Source organism: Natator depressus, chromosome 6 (assembly GCF_965152275.1).
Source record: "Natator depressus isolate rNatDep1 chromosome 6, rNatDep2.hap1, whole genome shotgun sequence".
In the NCBI taxonomy this organism is placed as follows: Eukaryota; Metazoa; Chordata; order Testudines; family Cheloniidae; genus Natator; species Natator depressus.
In genome coordinates this window covers 62113842-62132682 of record NC_134239.1, presented here as the reverse complement: position 1 = coordinate 62132682, position 18841 = coordinate 62113842, and the positions used below count along the sequence as shown (strand labels likewise).

Genomic DNA, 18841 nt, shown 5'->3' with positions numbered 1-18841 from the left:
AACCAGTATCTGAGCATCTCATAAATGTTAAAGTATTTATCCTAGCACCCCTGTGCAGATAAATATTATCTCCATTTACAGAGGGGGAACTGTGGCACAGAGCAATTAAGTGTGCCCAAAGTCACACAGTGGCAGAGTCTGTGGCAGTCAGGAACTGAAACCAGATCTTCTGAGTTCCCCTCCAGCACCTTAACTACAAAACTACTACAGCCAGAATTGGTCTGACTTCATTAATGGAGCAGGCATGATAGCAGAGACTCCACAGTGTAGGATCATTCTAAAGGGATGTAATTTATGGACTCTGCAGCTATACATGGAACACCAGAGCACACAATTTGGGCAAGATGTGAATGGACAAGGTATTAATCAAAGATTCATGAAAAGGAGAGAAAGAACCTATAGTACTCGGTCATGCCACCTCTAGTACATCTCAGGGATTAGTGCAGAATTGTCATGAAATTCAACAAAAGCACAGCACATTCTTCAGTGCCTTTTCTAGTTTAGTTTTAAATTACCCAGTCATAGGTTCTTCCACCTCTTCAACTGGGAGACTATTCCACAGATCTTACACTTAGAACATTCTAAATGTCCTTTTGGTCTAATTTCAGTTCACTCATTATATCACCCTAGACAATTCCTTTTATCCCAGCCATTCCCCCCAAAATTGAAAGAAACATTATTCCCTATTTTCAAACAACAAGGCTAAAATGGTGAAATTTTAAATAATGATCAAGGAATTTTTTTTATTCATTTAAGTTTCAATATCATTACAGAAAATGTTATGGTACAGAGTTGTTTAACATTAGTTTTATTTCTTTGCTCATTTGATTTCCACATGAATGCTGGTAACATTAATATCTGTACAAGATCAGTCTTTGATTTTTTTTTTTTAGTTTTTAGTTCTGTACATTTTAAATGTATTGGTTAAAAAGGCTGTCAGCACTTAAGGAAGCAATTTTTTTTGTTTGTTCAAATAAAAGGTATCCAGTTACTGCCCAAGAGTACTGAGCTGGGTGGCTGCTGGGCCGAGAGATATCCTGAACGCGCAGCGAGGGGGGAAACCTCGGGGCTTGATCGGGTTCCCAGTGCAGCCACTCTGCTTTTGGCACTGTGCACATCAACACGAGATACACGATAAAGAACAAGCAGAAGCTCTCTGTGAAGCAGTTATGAAGCATACTAATAAGGGAAATCCAAGTGTTGTCTACGCTAGTATAAATAAGCAGACAGCCTTGTTTTAAGAGCATTAGTTGTATCTTAAAGATGAGAAAAAACACAAGTTCTGCAGGCACCTACTGCTGTCTACTAAAAGCTACTGCTATCAGAACTAGCATTGAACACACAAAGCAATTGCAAGAAAGGAAAAAGTTGCTTTGATATAATCAGAATAAATTTCTTTGTTAAGATTTGTTTTTTTAAAGTTTTTTTTAAAAGGTATTTATTTAAATTCCATTTGAAATATAGTTCAAGATGTTGACTATACTGATCAACTTTTATCCAAATCAGAAAAACTAGCTGTGCCGTTGCATATTACAGGATACAGTCAATGATATGTGGACATGCATCAAAGCTTCACTCTTGCTGGTGACATCATAGCCTTCCAATGACCATAACGTCCACCACCTCGCCCTTGTGAAGCTCCACGTACTGCTCTGTCTTTGGAGGTAGCATCAACAGTCCATTGGCACTACGCATACTCATCAGACGACTGCTCATCTGATTCCCTAGAGCAGAATGAGAGAAATACTGTGGTTAACATTACTACTCCCACAATATATGAAGATGGAAAAAAGGGCTATTCTTAGGAGGAGAATCATGGAGCTAATTTAGTCATGGAGCATGGGGTCTGGATACTCAATGGACACATGGCAAATACCTACAGAATACCCAGGAGAGAGAATTTCTCAGCCTACTTTTTCCAGGTTCTCCAAACTTCCATTCACTCACTTGTCCTCCTTGCCATCCAAGCTCCCACATTTCTCCCCCTTACTACCCCACATAGAATCATAGAATCTCAGGGTTGGAAGGGACCTCAGGAGGTCATCTAGTCCAACCCCCTGCTCAAAGCAGGACCGATCCCCAACTAAATCATCCCAGCCAGGGCTTTGTCAAGCCTGACCTTAACAACTTCTAAGGAAGGAGATTCCACCACCTCCCTAGGTAACCCATCCCAGTGCTTCACCACCCTCCTAGTGAAAAAGTTTTTCCTAATATCCAACCTAAACCTCCCCCACCTTTCCATCTGTGTTCTCAAATCTTCCCATTTTCAGATTGCCTTCCCACCAGTTTCCACTGACACCATAGTTATCTTACAATTTGTAAGAGTATCTAATCCATTTCATACAATAACTAAAAACCTAGCACAATCTATATAATTCATCCGCTCAAAAGAACTCAGAACTCCCACTCCCATTTGAAAGGCCCAGCCTTGCAATATGTTGTGAAAGTGAACAATTTCAGCTCTGCTGGACCAATTGTGAAGCAAAATACAGAGGCAAAAGTCCCAACAGAGAATACCCTGCCTTTGGCTTCTTGGTGTTCAAACCTAGGGACTGACAGTGAGAGCATTCCAGTTGGTATCAACTGTCTGCCTGGAAGATGAGAAAAGAGGTAGTGCATAAAATAATGAGGAACTAAAGCATGTAAAGCTTTACAGATAAAAATCAACATCTTGAATTGCACCTGTAAAAGTGCCTGTTCAGTCTTTGGAATCAATGGTGTAGAGCTCCGTGTGTGAAATCTACCTATGTAAGCAGTGAGACACAATCAATACTAACAAGTCTCCAGGTAGTTTCCAAGGAAAACTTCATGTAGGATGTATTGTTTTAAACCAATCTGGAGGTGACAAAAGCATGGGTAACTGCAGCATGATCTACATCCATCTGAGAGATAGGCCAGGTCAACCTACTAGCCACATGCCGATGGAAAAACTACTCAAGTACTTCTTCTACCTAGAAATCTAGGAGCAGAGCAGCTGAGGATCGAACAGCATTCCCAGATTGCAAATCTTGTGTAAAAAGTGGCATATCTTCTTGATTGAGAGAATAGATACCACCCTCAGCTATCTCGACTAGATGTTTCTTCCATTCAGCTAGCAATATCTCTGTTTATTTGGAATGAAATTCAATCAGCCAGCTCCCATCAATGCCCCTACTTGTATTTAGTCAATGTATGAGTGTGGAAGTGAGCATGTGAGGAAGTGCATGTCTGTGAGCGAGCATAAACAAGTGTGAGTGAATGTTTTTGCAAAAGAACATGTGTAAATGGGCAGGCTGTGTGTATGCAAATGAATGTGTGTCAGGGAGCATGAAGGCAAGCGATCGTGTAAAAAATTGGAGTAGGCTAGCAAGCGTGTGTTCTACAGCACCAGTGAACTTGCATGTAAGTATGTGCAGGTATATGTGTGTGCATGTGTCTGTTGGCAAATGTGCAGTTACAGGCATAAGTGTGTAATATGTGTATGTGTTTGATTGTTTGTATGGTGGGTGTTTGGGAGCCTGTATGTGGTTGTGTCAGCCTACATAAATGGCTAACCTGTACTCTGTGCCCAAGGCAGTGGTTCTTGGTGATGCCAAGTCAGTATGCACCGATGGTATTCTGGGCGAGGATCCAATTTTACATCACATGATAACTGCAGGAGAAGCAAAGAGAGGAAGAAGAAACAGACTGTCATTCACATTTCATTAGACAAGCTAGACTTTATTCTGCCTCAGTCATCAGCAACAGGATTGTCAGCTCAGTTCTGACTGGAGAATATTTACTACTGGTGAAGGTTGGGTAAACTCACACTCACACAGCTAGTACATTTTATTCCAAGTACCTATCCACCTCTGGAGTGGAACATAACAGATTTTTTAATTGCAGAGCAGCATTATATAACTGTTTAGGACTAGGAGTGTAGAGTAAGTTATGCAATTGAAATAGTAGGGAAAATTAAGATTAGCAGGAAGTAATTATCTCAACCAGAGTCTGTCTAAAACCCAAGAGCTAATATTCCCTACTACTGTCAAAAATTCCATGGACAAGTCAAGTGGTCAGGACCTCAGGCTTATATCTTATTCGAAAGATGGTGCTTCGAACAGTGCAGCTCCCACTAATGACAGTCTGTGGTATCAGTTGGGTATTGACTTCGAGGGAAGAGTGACATCTATTTAATCACCATCAGCACTTCCTACAGCCCAATCCTTGTGAAATCTGATAGGATCACTGGACAGAGTGGCATGACTGGTTGAGAGACAGAAAGAATAGAGCTTGTTGTTGAGATTGCAGGTAGAGTTTGCAGCACTGACAGTTTACAAGTCCATAGAGTTTTTCTAAACTGAGCAAATTTAAAACAGACATCATTAAGAGGAGAGAAACATGGACACAACAGTGATTTTATAGACACTATCTCAGAACCTTCCTATTTTCATTCAACATTCTGATGTGAACAGAGAGCATTCTGATAGGTTAAGTAAGTTGGGTTGACTATATGTTTCCTGCATCTCTAGGTAATCCTTCTATACAAACTTAACAGCTGAGAAAAGCTTAACAGAAATCTCCTTTGCTTTCCCTCTTTTTCTTTTCATAATTTCAGTCCACGTGCTTAAACTCACAACATCCTGTGCCCTCCCACAGGCAGCCCTTCCTGCAATTGTCTGAGCTACTCTTTCAGGCACTGCGTTTCTTATGCTCTTATACTATGTCTCTGACCTTCCTAGATCCTACGTGCTCAAAATTCTGGTAAAAAAAAGCCCCTGCCCCGTCATAGTTCTGGGCTTTGGACAGTCAGTTCTTTTAAATGTAACAGCAATATGGCTCAGCATAACATTTCTTGATATCAGTGACCTTTAAACATTTTAGTACATTATGTCAGCTGCAAGCTTACGAGTGTCAGCTTGGAACACCACCACTTCTTGCTGAACTGCTAGGATTGCTTTTCTTATCCTTCTTGGATTAGACATCAATGCAGTACTTTTTGACTTGCTTCATTATTGCTTAGTGGACCATGTACATCTTTAGTGGTACCCTATGCACAGCTGGTACATCCAATGAAATGGCAGCACTTCATAGAAACATTGCCATGTTCTACAATGGCACAGTACCTACAGAAAATTCCAGCCCGGAAAAGTTTAGCCCCCTCCCAAATCCAGAAAATGGCTGGAGGAATGAGCTAGCGGGAAACCCAGCTGCTTATGAAATGCATAAGTGTTAAATGGCCTCCATTGCTCGGTGAATTGCAACCTGCACTGGCAGAAACATGCATGAATGAGATTGATATTACCCATCATTCAAAGTAAAAGGTCTGGGAAAAATGGAACAGAGATGCAGCAATGTGTAAGTGAAAAACATGGATCCATCTTGTAGTGATTTCAGGAGCTAAAATGATCATTAAATGAAGCTAGGAATTATGTTAAATGAGCAAATTTGCAAGTTTGTGGATGGGCTGGTTTGATAGGCCTAACAGGACTCTCTGGACTGTTATGCAGGAAACTGGGATTTGCTTGATTCCTTGATCCAGTCTCCCCTTTCCCTGGGCTGACAGTAGCTTGGAAGAGGCATGGTGGAAATTTTACACTCAGCCCTGGGGTTGGGAAGGAGAATGGAGAAAGGGCCTCCAATAGCAACCTCTAAGCCAACCCTAAACTATTCCTGTCCCTTCTCAGTGTAAACACCCATTACATCTTTTCATGCAATTGTCTTATGACCGTTAGTTGTTGTTTAACCAAATTCAATGTATATTTAGCTTTTTAAAATCTTTCCAAATCATTCTCCTTTAGTCATCTGATCTATTCTCTGCTGTGAATTCCCTTCAATTTATCGTCATATCTCTAGTGCTGAGATATCCAAAGTTAGATAGAGTATTGGGGGGGGCTCACTGCGCCTGTCAGACAGCAGGATCTCAACATGATATAAGAAGCTATATATTTTAAATATAGCCTATATTTGAAAGTCCTTACCCTGGCTTTGATAATGGTGGGCCGAGGATCCAGGATGCCTTGCATTTTCCTCAGTGCTGGGACAACAAAGAGATTGCAGGTGACAACAGCTGATACAGGATTTCCTAGAGAGCAAAATACAACAGTAGTTCACATGTGAGTAATTTTGAGTTAAAATGTGAAATGATGAAATAATCTCACATTTCCATAGCAGCTTTCATCCTGAAAGATTCCAAAGAGTTTTTTACACTATGTACACAGGAAAAACTTCACTTAAATCTGGAGTGGCATATGGCAGTTGTTAAGCAGTACACAGCTATACTACTAAGGAGTTTAGGACAAGAAGTGAAGCAGAGTACTGTATCCAACTGAAATTGAAAGGGAAATTTAGGGCCGCAGAATATAATTTATCAGATTATAATACAGACTAGACATTGGGCTAATACCTGTTCTCTTGCAAAAAGTTTCCTGGGATCTTTAATGACTGCACATGCTCAGATTCTTTATTTATTCATTGGGAAGTTGGTCTCTGGCAATATAATGCCCCCTAACATCATGCCAGCAAATTGTTTTAGCACTAATACAGAGGGACTAGCACCAGCTACTGAGATTTAGTATTGACAGAGAGAAGAGTGCCACCTACTTTTTGCCAGTCACACTTCTTGCCAACACCTGGGCTGGCCTTGGTGACAACTCTAGTAATCTACATTATACAATCAAGTAAATGTTCCACTCATCTCCCTCCTGAAAACAATCAATACAGTAGAGAAAGAAACCCTAAGCACATATCTAAAAAAATAAAATAAAAAATCATGATCTCATGAAGAAGTGCAGTTCTTCTGTGGTCACAAACGCATGCAAGGTAAACGGAGTAAAGCAAGTTCTTCCTAGCTTCAGAATATGCAGCTTCCTGTCCACACTGCTAATGCAACACTGAGGGTAGGTCTACACTACCGCTTAAGTCGATGTAACTTACATCTCTCAGGGGGTATGAAAAAGACACACCACAGCGATGCAGGATATATCAACCTGAGCACTGTCCACACCGGCACTATGGCAGCGCATGCAGCTGCACCGATGTAGTGCTTCTAGTGTAGACCAGCCCTCATTCTGTGCATATTGGTTTTCAAAGAGATACAGCAAAGTGAGGCAATACTGCCCTCTTTTGGTTCATACAGCTTGAGCATGCAGTGTTGTTGTAGCCGTGTTGGTCCCAGAATATTTACTCCTGGAGGAATTCTGTGCCACTGCGCATGTGCAGAATTTATGTCCCCCACAGATTTCTTTGCTTCCCCGCAGAAAAATGACTTTCTGATGGGAAAGCAAAGGGAAGCCACAAGAGCGGTCATGCGACCTTCCCCAGCAGTGTGTTTTGGGTGCCCACAGCAGCTGGCAGAGAGGTAAATCACTGTGGGGCAAGGGTTGGGACTGGAGAAGACCTGGATGGTGCTCCTACTGTGCGCTGGGCTCAGCTGCCAGTATCTGGGCTGGGGAGGACGGGACCTCCTCTTCCCCTGCATGGCATCCGGGGCCATGTCAGACCCATCCCCAGATTTCTCCCCTGGCTGTAGGAAGCTCTGCAAACTCCTCCCCCCATGCTTCCTGCATCCATCACTTCTCAGCTGCAGGGGGCGGGACACTGTACAGGGAGCTGCTCCCCCATCCACCCAACCCCTGTGCATCCAGACCCCCTGACGAGCCCCACTCCCCCTGCACCTGGATCACCCCAACGAGCTACTCGCGTCTGGATCCCCACCCTACCGAGCCCCAACCAGCTGTACCTGGATCCCCATCCCACTGAGCCCCACTCTCCCACCATCTGGACCCTCACACACCCACACCCCCCTGTCGAGTTCTATCCCCAGATCTAGACCCCCCACCCCCGCTGAGCACCAACCACCTTCACCTGGACCCCCTGCAGAGTCCCATTACCGTTGCACCCAGAACCCCCCCCAACAAGCCCCTGTGCATCCAGATCCCCCCGCACCCAGATCCCCCACTGAGCCCCCACACCCAGACTGCCCCACACAGAACCCTCTCAACCCACACCTGGATCACCCACACTAAGCCCCTTCACACTTGGATCCTGCCTTGCTGAGGCTGCCCACCTGCACCTGGCACAGAGGGGCAGGGCCCTGGGGTGCTTACGGGGCAGGCTCGGTCCTTGCGCTATGTCTGGGTTGGGTGCAGCCTCACGGCTGAGTCTGTGTCTCAGGAGGGAGCTGCATAATGATCTCTCACCTCTGTGCTGCCAGTGGCCTGTGCTCCCCAATGCTATGCTGGAGCTTCCAAATTTATTTGACAAATAAAATTTGCAGAATTTTGAAGTATTGTGCGTAGAATTTTTATTTTTTTGGTCCAGAATGCCTTCAGGAGTAGATATTAGAGAGACAAGGTGGGTCCAATAAAAGACATTACCTCACGCACCTTGTCACAGCTTGAGGATGACAAATAAGACTACAGTTCTGTGACATATTCTGGGAATGTCTAGTTTTTGTCTATATTAGTGGTACGTCAGATTCTGTGATTTAACTAACACAGATATTCCTGCAGAGAATATCTATTGGGAGGGTGGGGAAATAGGAGGAAAGGACAACTGCACAATATTCTTTAAAAAGACAAAGGAAGTCTCTGGATAGAAGAACTGTAGGTCCTGTGCGCCATCACATGTTAGACAGAGGTAAGAACTCTCTAGCATACCCTCAAATAAACCCTTTCCTGAATAAAAATTGGTGGTTTCAGAGTAGCAGCCGTGTTAGTCTGTATCCGTAAAAAGAACAGGAATACTTGTGGCACCTCAGACACTAACAAATTTATTAGCGCATAAGCTTTCGTCCGATGAAGTGAGCTGTAGCTCACGAAAGCTTATGCTCTAATAAATTTGTTAGTCTCTAAGGTGCCACAAGTCCTCCTTTTCTTTTTAAAAACTGGTGGGAAAATCTCAAGTGTTTTGTGCTTAGGAGAGCAAGTGCCAGGCCTCTGACCTTCATGAGGCATCCTGGTTTTATTTTATGGATCTCTGTACCTGTGGAGAGCAAGAAAAATAATTACAAAAATATCTTACCTGGCAGTGCAAAGATTATTTTTCGTACACCATCAATATCCAAAGTTGCAAATGTTGTTGGCAGGCTAGGGAAAAAGAAAGTTGTTTAATAAATACATTGAGCTCATATCTAACGTGGCTGTGCTATTATAATGTATAGATTACCTTCCATTCCTTTCATAATCTGAAATTTTCCTTCTCTTCTTTATTGTCACTGCCTTTTTAACCCTTAGAGCACTGTGAGCATAATCATCCTAATTAAATTGTGTTGAAGAACTTAAGCTGATTAAATTCATCTCCTTGTCCTCATCCTTCGCTCTCTCCCAGCAATCACCTTAACCTGCTCATCAAATGCTGATCATTCTCCCTAGTAACCAAATCTCCTCCCAGCTTCCTGACCACATGCTAATACCCTTTCCTCCTAAATTGCTCTAGTATTATTAATACTTATTCATATTGTAGTAGCCCATAGAATCCCAATAAAGGACTGATTACTCTAACCATACAACTCCCACTCTCATGGATCTCTCTCTTCTTGCTGACTCTTGTCTCAATTCCTTGAGCCTTTGGGCAGCCACTCTCAAATAACCCAGTCCCTTGAGTACTAACTCAAACACAATTTCACTCCCATACTATTAAAACACCGAGTTTCCAGGTGTCATCCACCTGGAACCTGCTTAGTGTTCCAAGGGTTAAGGACTTGCCAAATACCGTCATTCTATTTAAAAAGAGTCCTGCTGCTACAACAGGTATTTTCTGTTTTTCATACCTGTTCTTTAGTATTAAGAACATTTGCCCAAAAAAAAAAAAAAACAACCCTACCCAGGATCTCTTTCTTTCTTAGCAGTTCATTAGTGGCTGCTGTTTATTCCCACCTGGAACCACAGTCTCTGTCTGTGATGACAGAATAATTTTTCAGTGGCATCCAGCTATTAAGTCACAGGCAGAACATTCTTCTTCAGGTAAGGAAGCATCAACAAGAGAAGATAAACTTCTAATCAACAGAAATCCAGATTCTGTCTTCATGCAAATAGCCCAAGAAACCAAGAATGAGAGTGGAAGTGCACAGATTCTACAGTATAGAGCTAGAATTGTTTTTAAATATAAGGCTTTCCAAAGATTTCTATAGTGCATCAGTGTCTCCTTAGAGTCCCTTTCCTCCTGTGATTACAGCGGTAGTGACTCAGACAAGCAGAACTGTAGTCAGTTGGGACTGAGGTCTGTTAAGTAAAGAGCACCCTTTCCTCTTTTCCTCAGCTACTCCAGAATGTTCCTTCATTACTCAGGTTTCAGACAGTTATCACAAATAATCAGCGCAATGGAGTAATGGGAGATAGTTCAAGCAATCTGACTGGCTAACTTAAGAGGCACTGATTCTCTAGGAATGTGCTCTTTGTACCAGTTGAAATAGTATCACCCATTCAAAAGACATCTATTCCGTACAACTATGTTTATTCATTTTATAAAATACCAGTGCAGGGCATTTTCATGGGAATAACGAATAAGGTCCCTCAGCTGCATTTTGGGCTATCAGTTCCCAGCCAGTCATTAATATCCAAGAAATGACCCACAATTTGAAATTAATTCATTGTCAGATTACAGATTAATTCATTGTCAACGAAGACTCATGAACAGATGCACCTCACAAGGAAAGGCTGGTACTTAAAATTTTCCTTCTTTCCTATCTAATCCCACGGGAGCCACGTCTACCCCAAATTACACAGTCTAAAGTATCTTACCTTCCATACACACAGCAGCTGTAACAGCTTTAAATGCTAATATACAGATGGTCACCAGAAAGCTTCTAATAGTGTGACATGTATTATTCTGTAAATAACATTCTGGTTGAGGCTTTCCAGTATTATTCCTCTCATACTGTTCCCTGATGGCACCCACCTATGTTAGTCCAGCAGCATCAGAGGCCAAATGGGGAATATTTTACTCCAGGAGTCGCACTATATTATCCTGAAACCTCAAAATATAACCCAAGGTCTAGTCTTTTCTGGCTCTGTTTGTCTAGGTCCAGGGGATTTTTCCAAATCTAGGTCAGCATAGAATAGTGGTAATTCAATCTTAATGTCTTCGCAGATAGAACTGATGAAATATAAGGCTGTACATTTGATCTTTTACCAGGGTCAGTGAAGATGTGTGACTGTTTAAAAGTCTCAGGAGTCTGAGAGGCCCATGTGCTTTGCTAATGATAGTGAGTCTCTTTCTATGGCCTAAAATGAAAATGGGAGAATTGGCAAAAACAATGGATTTCCTAACACCTTTTTGGTAATATATATTAGATATGTATTATATGAGGCTACAGAGGCTTTATTACAAACAAACTAACCAACCAACCAGCCCGGCACAAGCTTTAACCACAATCAGAATTTAGAATTCTGAACTACCTAGTTTGTAAACAAACCACACTCAATAGTTATTGAGACAAGGAGCTGAGAAAAGACTCCATAGTCTTGGATTCGCAGAAAAGAATTCTCTGCTCCCAGAAGACCCACATTTTTCAGTGTCTCCACAGAGCACAGTACCAGCACTACAGTGAAGTAGTGGTGAGGCAGAAGCAGTACAGTCTGTGTGTTTATATATAAAACAAGCATATAAAACATCCTGCATCACTTCAGAATTCCTATATGCAACATTTAGACAACAAGGAGCATTACAACCTAGATCCTACTCCACCCTTCTCTTATTTAAAAGCTCCTTGTTGTACCAATATGGGTCACATATGGGTCACGTGAATTCTGAAGTGAAGTGAAATGCTTAATGAGCATATCAACAGCCAGAATGTCTGTCCATTTCCCAGCTGCTTCATAGCAAAGCTGGTGTCTGAGCTCTGGCAACATATTTAGGGCTCTGCACGTTTTTGAATGCATTGATTTTTTTCCTGTGATTTCCAGCATAGAAATATCTGTTGCTAATCAGCAGTAAGCTTTCAATTCTGGTTAAATTCAGTAGCAATGGTAAGCACTGATTTAATTAGGGTTGATACTACTTCTTTTCCCATATCCAACTATTCAATGGTTTATATTAGGTTTTAAAATAGCATCTCTACCAAAACAGAACAAAAACCACGTGTAGCATATTTGGCACAAGGTAAATTCCATCAGGGCCACAAAATTTAAAATATTTCTTACCCTGGTTTCATAAAAACTCTGCCAAAGTGAATCTGTGCATGAAGGTCAATGTCCAGCACCTGTTTAAGATAGTCCTGTTTACATTAAAAAAAGAAAAAAATATTAAATTAAAATCAAAGTTGTTTACAGTATCAAAGATGTCATGTACATGGAGGGCCTGTTTAAAGTGTTATAAACCAGTAGGGAATTTCCAGTACTAGAAAGGAGCAACTTGCAGAAAGATGGGTGAGGAAGGGGGAGCTATAATTCTTTTAGACTCTGAACATGCAATTGACTCAGGGTATGTCTACACTATGAAATTAGGTCGATTTTAATAGAAGTTGATTTTTAGAAACCGATTTTATACAGTCGATTGCGTATGTCCACACTAAGTGCATTAAGTCGGTGGAGTGCGTCCTTACTACCGTGGCTAGCATCGATTTACAGAGCAGTGCACTGTAGGTAGCTATCCCACAGTTCCCGCAGTCTCCGCTGACCACTGGAATTCTGGGTTAAGCTCCCAATACTTGATGGGGCAAAAACATTGTCGCGGGTGGTTTTGGGTACATGTCGTCATGCCCTCCTCCCTCCCTCCGTGAAAGCAATGGCAGACAATTGTTTCGTGCCTTTTTTCCTGGGTTACCCATGCAGACGCCATACCACGGCAAGCATGGAGCCTGGTCAGCTCACCGTCACCGTACGTCTCCTGGGTGCTGCTGGCAGACATGGTACTGCATTGCTACACAGCAGCAGCTCCTTGCCTTCACGGCAGACGGTGCAGTAGGACTGATAGCCGTCATACATCTCCTGGGTGCTCCTGGCAGACCTCGGTGAGGTCGATCAGGGGCGCCTGGACAGACATGGCTATCCTCCTCTTAGAGCACCGAATGGGAGCCAGAGACTCCAGGTCGTTCTCTTCTTTAAGTTTCGTCTCATGGAAATTCAGTCCTGCCTGGAATATCATGCGAGCTGGAGGCTTCTGCCTCAGGCTGCTCTCCCAGCTGGCAGCACCGCGTGGTCACACCTACCCCAGCCCACCCCTTGCTCCCACGGCTCATGAAGCCTGGACAGTAGTAAGGAGCGGTACAACTATAGGCTGAGCAAGTGCAGAATGGTGGTAGAATGTGCCTTTGGACGTTTAAAAGCTCACTGGTGCTGTTTGCTGACGAGGTCAGACCTCAGCGCAATCAACATTCCCATTGTTATTGCTGCTTGCTGTGTGCTCCATAATATCTGTGAGAGTAAAGGGAAGATGTTTATGGGGGGGTGGGAGGTTGAGGCAAATCACCTGGGGGCCAATTTTGAGCAGCCAGACACCAGGGCGATTAGAAGAGCACAGCAAGGCGCGCTGCGCATCAGAGAGGCTTTGCAAACCAGTTTCATGACTGGCCAGGCTTCGGTGTGACAGTTGTGTGTGTTTCTCCTTGATGCAAACCTGCCCCCTTTGTTGATTTTAATTCCCTGTAAGCCAACCACCCTCCCCCCTTTGAAATAAAGTAACTATTGTTTTGAAACCATGCATTCTTTCTTTATTAATTAAAACAAAAAATTAGATAATGGACAAGGTAACCCGGGTGGGATGGGGGAGGAGGGAAGGACAAGGCCACATTGCTTATTGTAGCCACACTAAAAATCAAACTGTTTGAATGATAGCCTTCTGTTGCTTGGACCATCCTCTGGAGTGCAGTGACTGGGTGCCTGGAGCATCCCCCACCGTGTTCTTGGGTGTCTGGGTGAGGAGGCTATGGAACATGGGAAGGAGGGTAGGCAGTAATACAGTGGATGCAGCGGGGGTCTGTGCTCTTGTTGGCTTTCCTGCAGCTCCAACAGACGCTTCATCATGTCCGTTTGCTCCCCCAACAGATGCTTCATCATGTCCGTTTGCTCCCCCATTAGCCTCAGCATTACATCCTTCCTCCGCTCTTCACGCTCACTTAATTCTTTCCTGGCCTCTGCCACTGAATGCCTGCATGCATTAAGCTGTGCCCTTTCAGTGCGGGAGGACTGCATGAGCTCGGAAAACATGTCATCGCAAGTGCGTTTTTTTCGCCTTCTAATCTGCAATAACCTCAGGGACGGAGATGATAGGGGGAGCGTAGAAACATTCTGTGCTCTACTGTTCTCAGGGGACTGCATGGTCACCTGTGCTGCTGAGTGTTGCTGAGTTCACCATGCTGACCAAACAGGAAATGAAATTCAAAAGTTCCCGGGGCTTTTCCTGTGTACCTGGCTAGTGCATCAGAGTTCAAAGTGCTGTCCAGAGCAGTCACAATGCACTCTGGGATAGCTCCCGGAGGCCAATACTGCCGATTGGTGTCCGCACTACCCCAAATTCGATTTTAGCGCTACTCCCCTTGTCAGCGAGGAGTACAGAAGTCGATTTTAAGAGCCCTTTAGGTCGACGGAATGGGGTTGGTTGTGTGGACGCAGTCATTTTTATATCGACCTAATGTGGCTAAATTCAACCTAACTCCGTAGTGTAGACCAGGCCTCAGTGTGGATACAGGAATCCTTGCACAGTCAACTGCAGTACTGGCATCTTTAAAGTGTCCAAAGATATTCACTACAGGAAATTTTTAATGCCAGCTTGTGAAATCTTGTGCATACGTTCCAAAGACAAAAACATTTTTCTTTATAAGTCAGGGCTAAGACTCAAACCCAATAAAACTACTTTTCTTTGGAGACTGGAAATTAGCTACTAGTGGAATTCAGTGATCAGCAGTACCTTTCAGAACTAGGATGCATTGTAGACCTCAAAGTCTCTCAAAAAGTCACTGTAGTTCTTTGCAGTGTTATTGTAGCCATGTTGGTCCCAGGATATCAGAGAGAAAAAGTGGGTGAGGTAGTATCTTTTATTGGACCAACTTCTGCTGGTGAGAGAGACAAGCTTTCAAGCTTAAAGCTTGTCTCTCTCACCAACAGAAGTTGGTCCAATAAAAGATATTACCTCACGCACCTTGTTACTATAGTTTTTGTAATTTCTTGGGGACATATAATTCACAGCTATAGGTTATTTAACTAAAGTTTCTCTAGAGGGAAATTAGTGAGCCTCCACTTCTTGTGTGTTGGTTCAAGTTAAATTATTTTGGATCAACACAATCAATCCATTAGTTCAAGAAGTCCAGAATTCCTTATGCTGTCTCTCTGTTGATAATAGCTGTGCTCACAGATGTGTAGATGATCTTGTAGTGAGATGTCAAATGCTCATCCTAGAAGAACTTACACTGCTATCAAAAAAAGCCCACATGAGAAAATTGAGTATCATAATTGAAAATAACAAGCCTATATAAGTTTGTTTCTACTAGACTCCATGCATCTTAAATTAGGTTATCACCTGCTAGAATTGTCAGTAAAGAGAGGCTTTAGAAGCAATGAACCTGAAGTCCCTACACAGATTTCTGACTTTTTCTTAAATCTATTTTGTCCAAAGCTGCGACCCTTTTTCTACCATGACACAAATTCTTGATTGTTGACTCCATTCATAGATTCATAGATATTAAGGTCAGAAGGGACCATTATGATCATCTAGTCCGACCTTCTGCACAACGCAGGCCACAGAATCTCACCCACCCACTCCTGCGAAAAACCTCTCACCTATGTCTGAGCTACTGAAGTCCTCAAATCATGGTTTAAAGACTTCAAGGAGCAGAGAATCCTCCAGCAAGTGACCCGTGCCCCATGCTACAGAGGAAGGCGAAAAACCTCCAGGGCCTCTTCCAATCTGCCCTGGAGGAAAATTCCTTCCTGACCCCAAATATGGCGATCAGCTAACCCTGAGCATGTGGGCAAGATTCACCAACCAGATACCCAGGAAAGAATTTTCTGTAGTAACTCAGATCCCACTCCATCTAACATCCCATTACAGGCCATTGGGCCTATTTACCATGAATATTTAAAGATCAGTTAATTGCCAAAATCATGTTATCCCATCATACCATCTCCTCCATAAACTTATCGAGTCTAGTCTTAAAGCCAGATAGGTCTTTTGTCCCCACTGCTTCCCTTGGAAGGCTATTCCAAAACTTCACTCCTCTGATGGTTAGAAACCTTCGTCTAATTTCAAGTCTAAACTTCCCAATGACCAGTTTATATCCATTTGTTCTTGTGTCCACATTGGTACTGAGCTTAAATAAGTCCTCTCCCTCTCCGGTATTTATCCTTCTGATATATTTATAGAGAGCAATCATATCTCCCCTCAACCTTCTTTTAGTTAGGCTAAACAAACCAAGCTCCTTGTCTTCTTTCATAAGACAGGTTTTCCATTCCTCGGATCATCTTAGTAGCCCTTCTCTGTACCTGTTCCAGTTTGAATTCATCCTTCTTAAACATGGGAGACCAGAACTGCACACAGTATTCCAGGTGAGATCTCACCAGTGCCTTGTATAACAGTACTAAAACCTCCTTATCTCTACTGGAAATACCTCGCCTGATGCATCCCAAGACTGCATTAGCTTTTTTTCACGGCCATATCACACTGGCGGCTCATAGTCATCCTATGATCAACCAATACTCCAAGGTCCTTCTCTTCCTCCGTTATTCTAATTGATGCGTCCCCAGCTTATAACTAAAATTCTTGTTATTAATCCCTAAATGCATAACCTTACACTTCTCACTATTAAATTTCATCCTATTACTATTACTCCAGTTTACAAGGTCATCCAAATCTTCCTGTATGATATCCCGGTCTCTCTCTAAATTGGCAATACCTCCCAGCTTTGTATCATCCGCAAACTTTATTAGCACACTCCCACTTTTTGTGCCGAGGTCAGTAATAAAAAGATTAAATAAGATTGGTCCCAAAACTGATCCCCAAGGAACTCCACTGGTATCCTCCCTCCAGCCTGACAGTTCACCTTTCAATATTAGTTGCTGTAGTCTCCCTGTGAACCAATTCCTTATCCACCTTTCAATTTTCATATTGATCCCCATCTTTTCCAATTTAACTAATAATTCCCCATGTGGCACGGTATCAAATGCCTTACTGAAATCTAGGTAGATTAGATCCACTGCGTTTCCTTTGTCCAAAAAATCTGTTACTTTCTCAAAGAAGGAGATCAGGTTGGTTTGGCACAATCTACCTTTTGTAAAACCATGTTGTATTTTGTCCCATTTACCATTGACCTCAATGTCCTTAACTACTTTCTCCTTCAAAATTTTTTCCAAGACCTTGCATACTACAGATGTCAAAGTAACAGGCCTGTAGTTACCCGGATTGCTTTTTTTACCTTTCTTAAAAATAGGAACAATGTTAGCAATTTTCCAATCAAACGGTACAACCCCTGAGTTTACAGATTCATTAAAAATTTTTGCTAATGGACTTTCAGTTTCATATGCCAATTCCTTTAATATTATTGGATGAAGATTATCTGGGTCCCCCAATTTAGTCCCATTAAGCTGACTGAGATTCGCTTCTACCTCAGATATGGTAATATCTACCTCCATATTCTCATTCCCATTTGTCATGCTACCATTATCCCTAAGATCCTCTTTAGCCTTATTAAAGACTGAGGCAAAATATTTGTTTAGCTATTGGGCCATGCCTAGATTATCCTTGACCTCCACTCCATCCTCAGTGTTTAGCGGTCCCACTTCTTCTTTCTTTTTTTTCTGCTTATTTATATGGCTATAGAACCTTTTACTATTGCTTTTAATTCCCTTTGCAAGGTCCAACTCTACTTGACTTTTAGGTACATTAAGTCCTTGTCTTTAATTTTCCATCTAAATTCTCCTTAAGATGTCCTCAGATATTTCATGTACACTACCAAGAGTCCAATAAAAAAGGATGGGATGCCTCAAGGAACTGGTAATGAGATACGGAACCTTTCAGCTTTAGATTGCTGTCTCAAATCCAGTCTCGATGAGGAGTGACCAGAAATTGCTGGCATCCAAAGGCTGTTCAGATGCCTTTGTGAAAAGAGGTGGTGGTCTCAATTCAGTTCTTCGTGGCCATGTGTCTGCATGACACCACTGTTCTAAAAATTTATGGATCGATCAACACTTTTCTTTCTGATCACTGTTCCAGGGCCAGTGACTGTGGACTTTAAAGGGCCTGAAAGTAATTTTTATTGGTCCAACAAAATGCTTCTAGTTCTCCCTTTATGCAAGATACTAGACCTTTGAAGTGAGGATCTGCTCAGAAAACTGACTCTAAAAATGGAACCATTGAGCTTACTGTTTATCATCTGTCAGTGACTCCATATAAAATCTGCTCTGTTACACCTCGATAAATGTTTATTTTAACTGCCATTCCTGCAAAAACAACCTGGGATAAAAAAGTCATTTTGAGTTTTTTTCCTTCTCCTATGTCACCAGAAGTTTTAAAGGTTCTGCAGGCCCATTTATGCCCTTTGTGACACCTGTCTTCACTGATTTTGCACAGGTACTACCAACTGCAACTTAGCAAACAATTCTGTTGATGATTCTCAAGCAGACAAAGAATCTAGTTCACTGTCTTTTATGTGTGCTGTCTCTGCAGAGGTAAGAGGAATAAAACACAACAAAAACTATTTTAAGGTCAGCAGATATAGGAGCCAGTTTTACACATTCACTTGCAGAGTAGCTTTCACTGCTGCTACCCACGTTTTACCTACTCTACGGATAAAAAGAAGTCTTCAGTCTTCAGATGCTGTCAATTCAGCACCTTTCACCAGCACTAAATTTATACGATCACTCCTTAAATGAAAACTAGATACAACAAGATTTTGGAAAGTGCTGATTCCAACAACACTTAGAATCTTCCCAGAAATATCATACACCCAATA

General features: G+C 42.3%; 1 protein-coding gene across 13 annotated transcripts in view; it reads right to left on the bottom strand.

Moving 5' to 3' along the window:
- Window positions 1-874: 874 nt before the first annotated feature.
- Window positions 875-18841, bottom strand: part of GPHN (gephyrin) — a 579614-nt gene continuing 561647 nt past the window's right edge. For all 13 annotated transcript variants that reach the window (XM_074955494.1, XM_074955495.1, XM_074955482.1 and 10 more), the window contains 5 exons: window positions 12102-12175; window positions 8983-9047; window positions 5940-6043; window positions 3535-3631; window positions 875-1724 (listed from right to left, as the gene is read on the bottom strand). In XM_074955494.1, coding sequence (XP_074811595.1) covers window positions 1591-1724; window positions 3535-3631; window positions 5940-6043; window positions 8983-9047; window positions 12102-12175 — 474 coding nt within the window. In that variant the 3' untranslated portion in view covers window positions 875-1590. The remainder of the gene's footprint in view (window positions 1725-3534; window positions 3632-5939; window positions 6044-8982; window positions 9048-12101; window positions 12176-18841) is intronic.